The sequence below is a fragment of the Eufriesea mexicana genome, unplaced genomic scaffold (genome assembly GCF_001483705.2).
Source record: "Eufriesea mexicana isolate 0111107269 unplaced genomic scaffold, ASM148370v2 scaffold474474835, whole genome shotgun sequence".
NCBI lineage: Eukaryota > Metazoa > Arthropoda > Insecta > Hymenoptera > Apidae > Eufriesea > Eufriesea mexicana.
In genome coordinates this window covers 434749-441093 of record NW_016907960.1, presented here as the reverse complement: position 1 = coordinate 441093, position 6345 = coordinate 434749, and the positions used below count along the sequence as shown (strand labels likewise).

At 57.3% G+C, this 6345-nt stretch overlaps 1 protein-coding gene across 1 annotated transcript in view; it reads left to right on the top strand.

Moving 5' to 3' along the window:
* The window catches only part of dac (dachshund family transcription factor), a 139652-nt gene that overhangs the window by 51438 nt on the left and 81869 nt on the right, over positions 1–6345 (top strand). The window contains exon 2 of the mRNA XM_017900441.1: positions 3413–3561. Coding sequence (XP_017755930.1) covers positions 3413–3561 — 149 coding nt within the window. The remainder of the gene's footprint in view (positions 1–3412; positions 3562–6345) is intronic.

Here is a 6345-nt window from a genome sequence, read left to right as displayed (position 1 = left end):
TTCCCGCGTTTTCGGGGAGAGTGTTTGGACGGCGCAGAACGGTAGCAGGATGCGATAACGCTCGAGCATCGTAATTCAAAGATAGCGCGTTGTTTAACGAGCAACAGTGGCTCCTTTGTCGAGGCGAGCGGTGCTGAGATCGGTGAAACGACCTGGCCTACGAATTCCACGCACGCTGCGATACACCGTGCTCGTGGAAAATCCGGAAGCGGAGTAGCCGGCGCGGGAACGAGGCAGGAGGAGTGCAGGTAGACGAGAGGAAAACCGAGAACGAGCGAACGAGCGAGCGAGCGAGCGAGCGAGAGAGAGAGAGAGAGAGAGAGAGAGAGAGAGTACGAGAGAGCAGATCGCCGGCCCCGAGCGATAGATTTGGCCAGTGCGCGAAAACGGGGTTGCAACCCTCCGTTCGAGAGTGCACCCTATCCCTCGCCGGGCCATTAATAATATACCCATATTGGACACAATTCACCTTGAAATTAACCGGCAGCCGATTGGTAAGCCTGGGCAAATTGACTTCGAAATTGACAATTTATAGTCGCTCGATTCCGCGCCCTCGTCTCTCCTCTCCTCTCCTCGCCCCGTGCGCTCTCCCGCTCTGGTTCTAATCCTCTCTGCTCCTCGTTTCTCGTTTCTTTCTTTCTCCTCGCCCGTCTCGATCACGATCGACCCGCGGGGCTACGGAGAATTTCAGGCACTGTCGAATTTCGACGATTGAGCGAACGATGATTCCCTCGTTTTCTCCGCCGAGAGGCGCTAGACGGATCAGCTCGCGAGGAACGCGTGGATTTTTTGCCCAGACCGGGCTAAACGAGATCCAGGAACACCGGCTAGCGTTCAGGTGATCCGAGGGACCGAGACGATCCGTCCTTAAACGGTTCATCACGTAAGAATGGGTTGCAACTGTTGCTCGCGGAGCACTCCGGCATTGCCTTCTCCTCGTGTATATCCTCGGTTCCCTTTTCAGCCCCGTTGAATTCTTCTCCGCGCTTTCTCGTCCTCCTTCTCGTTCCCGTCTCGCCGACGAGGGCCGGACGAGGAGCCGCTTCTGCGGCGCAGCGATCATTAAGGCGGGGAATGATCGGATCAAAGCATAGCACCTGGCGCGATCATCGCGAATCCCACACGCGATACTCCACCGGACGCGGATCCAGCGCTACGCCGATGCAACTTTTATCCGATCGATCTGGGTCGTTCGTCCCAGAGGATCTCCGCGGTTCGCGAAAACCGTGACAATCGAGTAGCAAATTCGGCGCAACATCTACCCGGTCGCGCGATTCTTTCCACGTTTCTACCTGTTGGTATCGCGCGCGCGTCAGTGGAACGCGCGCCCGCGGTCTGTCAGCGATGTCTATCTAGAGTTTTTGAGGCGCTCGGCGGAAAAAGCTGGCGCCAACAGGCGTGATCGACGCGCGTTCAGGTATCCTGTCTCGCTTCCCGAAGCAGGCGAAGCAGGGGAATTAATCGTAGCGAGTCGAAACGCGGAGTAGCTACGGGGGCCGCAGGTTGCCGCAATACGGCCGATTACCGCCGATCTCTTTCTCCTTCTCGATCCGTTGGCCAACTCGATCGGTCACGATCGGCTTATGCCCGCGAAATCGTGCACCACGCGATTTCGCAAGGGGCCGCCTTTCTCGATATCCGGCCCGATTCCGCCGATTTTCGTCACGCGGCTACGACGACGCACCGTCGTCGGCGAGATCCGGCCGCGAAGCTTTTCTCATTTCGCCGGTAGACTCGTACGCAAACAAGTACGTATTATACGGGTCTAAGCGTTCGAGAGTGCGTTCTTGTTTTCGGTGTAACCCGAAGCTAAGCGGTTTAAGAGATCAACGCCGTATAAACCGGCCGTCTGAGAATCGTCTGGAGATCTCGTGCGTGAGAGCCGGCGGAGGGACAGAGAGAGGCGGCGTGACGGAGCGGATGGGATGGGTGGATGGAGTGAAAGAGAGAGAGAGAGGGAGTGGGAGGGCGTCAGGGAAACGAAGAACGGAGATCGAGAGATCGAGATGCCGGTGGATGAAGAGAGCGGAGAAAGCACCCTGTCGGAACGATAGAGGGGGCGTAGAGAGTGGAAGGCAGCACGAGAGGACGAGGAAGAAGACCGTGGGCAAGGCGAAGAGGCAAAGCGAGAGAGGGCAGGCAGAAAGACGGGATGAAAAATTAGATTTACAAATCTGTCCTGACTACTATGAGATTGCTCGCTTACCGAGCAGAGATGCTCAACCCGTCGCTGCTGCATCGCGTGGCGCCTCTGCCACCGGATATAAATATCCAGAGAGGAGCACTCTTCCGTCCCGCTCCGCGCGGCGCTTCAATTTTCCTTCCCTTCCCTTCCCTTTGCTCCATTTTCGTCGCGACGCTGCACCCGAGACGAAATCGTTTGCCAGCCATGGCCGCGGCCTACAAAGGGGTGCCGCGCGAGTCGAGCGGGATTACCGGTTAAATTTCCAGCGGAACGCGGCGGATCGGAGCGGATCGGAGCGGATCGGAGCGGATCGGAGCGGATCGGACGGCGATTGAGAACCCCTACGCGCGAATACAACCGCTATATCGGGAACCGGAGGAAAGGATCCTGCCGCGGTAACAACGCGAGTCTCAGACGCATTTCCCCGGCGAAAGCAAAAGCTCGAATCACGCGCGCACGCTTCGTACGTACGCTTCGCGCGGCATGTGTCCGTGCCAGGCGTGTATATGGAAGCGCCTGTACGGCGCCTACGTCCCGTGAAAAATGAACGTTCCTGCCAGCCGCAGCATCCACACGCTTCGCCATCCCGTGGCTAGCCGCGCGCTCCGCGTCCAGATGCCTCCGCGTTTTTCCATCGCGAATCGCCGCGCGGACAGCTCGTCGACCATCTCGCGCGAGTTCACCCCTGGGACGAGAGAACGATCGAGCCTTCGAGAGACGCGACGAGTGGAGCAAACGCAGGCTGTTTGGCCCCTCGCGTGCCTTTATCTCGCCCTCTGCTAGGTTTATCGCGACAACGTCGGCGCGTATTAGCCGGTGGTATCTCGCGCGGCTCGAGGCCGAGCTCGCTCGCGACCACGCGCGAGCTGAATCTCGCGTTCGGTCACAGTCGGCCGAGAACCAGTTCTCGAAACGTAGCCGCGTTCTAGATACCACGCGAGAGACTAATCGACGCGCGTAGCCGGTCAGAAGCTCGATCATCGAGCTACGTACGAGCTCGTTTCCTCCGTTGAGTCGGGACCGACCGACCAGGAGTGTCATCGACTACGCGAGAAAAGACGCGTTCGTTTGCACGAGCGAGCGCGGCATCTCGTAAAATCGCGCGTCTTTTCTCGCGACGATAATCGCACGGCTTACGACGCGTCTGTCGTAAGCACGACGATCGGGGTAAGACGTTACCTCGATGACGGGTGTCTCTAACCACAGTAACTCTCTACCACTGTACAGCTCCAGGCCAGGAAGACCACCGAAGAGAGCTTCCGTCGGTCTGAGTCTCGCAGCCAGCCACCTGGCCGCGGCCACCGGTCACCACCCCCAGCATTCGCTGAAGAAGCACAGGATGGACAACGGGGATTACTACGAGAACGGGCATTTGGGTAAGTGCCGCCACGTTTCCTTTTGTCCAGCGGACCACCGCTCGTAAGCGTCACCGACGCCCGATCGATCGGCCTGCTCGAGCAGCGCTCACGATTCCGGTTACGACCGTGCGAACGACTTTTTAGCCATTCGCGGCCTGTCCCGTGTCCCGGGGCCCCCGAGACGTTCGTATTTCACGCCGCGTGCCGCGTCCTTTCTCTCGATAACGCCACGTTTTATGGAGACGCCGCGGATTTCGCGACAACGTTGTTGTTCCACCGCGTCGTCGTCTAGCCCCTCTCGGTCGTTTCGACGTGGTTAGCTGCGAACGAGCAAGGTAGGTGGAGGAGACGAAGCGAGAGGAGAAAGAGGCAGAGATCGCAGATACGAGCGAGTGACTGGAGAATGACTCGCGAGCAGAGGTAGCGGGCACGTTTGCGTAGATACGTAGCCCTGGTACCAGGGGCACGCACTTGATTACTGCCATCCGTATACGCGCCGTGCCACGGTGACCCTACCGATCAATTAATTAGGGGAATCAAACACACTTGGAGTGAGCAAATTAACTGCAACTGCACCCGCCGTGTTGCGGCCAGTGACGGCGGTGGTGGTGGTGGTGGTGGTAGCCGTGGTCGATGTCGGGATATCGATACACTCGCGATACCTCTAACCCGTTTCCACGTCTTCCCGAATCTTTCTGAATCTTTCACCGCAACGCCGATCGATCGTCCCCTTCGTCTATTCTCTCGCGCGATGACGGCAAAGGACATGAACGACGATCGCGTGGAACAAGCGTCGCGTTGGTTCCTCGCGAGGCAAAGTCGGCGGGTAAAATCGCGCGGAACCGCGCCGACGATCGCCGCGCGGAAATTGGTTAAGCAAATAATCGCGAATACGCCGGCCGTCCAATTTTACGGGCAAATACGTTTGACGGTGCAACGTTAATGAATTAATGCCGCGCGAGCGAGCGAGCGAGCTGGCCAGCTCTAGCTAGAGTGGTTGCGCAACAGCGCGGCCGGGGTAAACGTTGAAACGGCGAGCAATTAATTACGAGCCCGCGGTAATTGTATAATTGTTTTACGATTGGATCCCCTTTCTGGGTACGATTGATCGCGGCGCCGCAACCGCCCGTTTCCTTTCCACTTTGTCGAGGACGCGATCCTCCGCGACGGCGCTGCACGTCGCTCGTTACGCCGCGGAGCCTCGTAAAACGGAAATCGTAAACACTCGCGTCTTTAATCCCCGCCAGCTGTAAAAATCGAGCGTCCTTCTCGTTAAGTCCGAGAAAGTAGCATCCGTTTGACAAGAACCCCCCTCTCTCTCTCTCTCTCTCTCTCTCTCGCTCCCTTTATCGTTCTCGGAGGATCGAACGCGCGTGTACGTGGCGCGCAGAGAGTCGAAAAGGTGCGCGCGTTTAATCGTCGCGGAATAAACGACCGGTTATCGGACTCGCGATCTCGTAGCCAGGAGCACGCGTTTACGTGGATTATCTCGCTGAAATCATCCCCTATACGATATCAATTTACCTCGAAGAACCGCGAGGATCTCGCGAGGTGAAAGGAAGGAAGAAAGAAAGAAAGAAAGAAAGAGAGAAAGGTAGGGGAGAGGAGGGCAGGGAAGGGTTGGAAGACGGAGAAGGAAGGAAGCGAGGACCGAGGCGAAAGCAACACGTACTCGAAGAGAGAGAGAGAGAGAGAGAGAGAGAGAGAGAGAACGGCGTGGCTCGCGTACAGGGGATTTTTTTCAATTTGGACCGGTAGGCGAGCGCCACTTGCCATAACGCAATTAATAAACTCAACGAGCGAGATCCGATCCCGATAGCGGCGGCGTAACATCCATTCGGGACGTAGCGGGCACAATGGCCGGCACAATGGCCGTGTATACGTGTACCCGACGCTCGGTACAGCCAGGACGGCCGATACGCATCTATGTTGTCTCTACAAAATTAAAACCCATGAGAAAAATAAATAGCCCGAGGGGAGAGCGCGGAGCAGGGGGTCGGGAAGCGGGAAAGACGAAGGGAGGACGGGGAAAGGGAGGAAAACGGGAACGCGTGCGGGGGTTGTTGCTGCTGCTTGGCTTAGGTTAACGACGCGTGTGCGCGTCTCTCGTGCACGAGAGCGAGAGTCTCTTCGCTCGGCTCTCGCGCGCCTTCCGCTCGCGTTCGCCGCAGCTCCACTCTCTCTCTCTCTCTCCCTCTCTCGTTCTCTGTATATTCGGTCCGATCGTTTTTCGATGAAAACTATTCGCCGGAGCTGGAACTATTAGGCTAGCCTGCGTAATAAACTAATGACTATCGGCTAACGTCCGGTCGTACGTGTGCGTTCCCAGCCCTGGCGTAATTATTTAATGCATCGATTACCGAAATAGCATTAATCAAATTGGCCGGCCGCTATTTATATTATATGACCTAATGCACGGCGAATCGTATATTAATGCGCAAACTAAGTAAATTATCCAAGCATCCCCGTTTACGCGCATTTCCCTTCTTCCGCGTCGAGAGACGCTGAGTGGTTCCGGCCGCGTATCGATGCCGACCATATCGGCGCGGGGATCCACTCGATTGCTACGAATCGACTGGCCGACCAGTTTCGCCAGTCGAACAGAGGGGGTGGCCAGCAAGCGGGTGGTATCGCGCGAACCTGGAAAACGCGCTGGACGATCGTCGATAGTCGCGGCGAAACATCGCGAGCAGACGTGTCGCGGTTCGCGGTGCGAATCGGTGCAAGCGGAGGCGAGACGAGAGAGACGGCAGAGAGAGAAGGAGAGAGAGAGAGAGAGAGAGAGAGAGAGAGAGAGGCGAG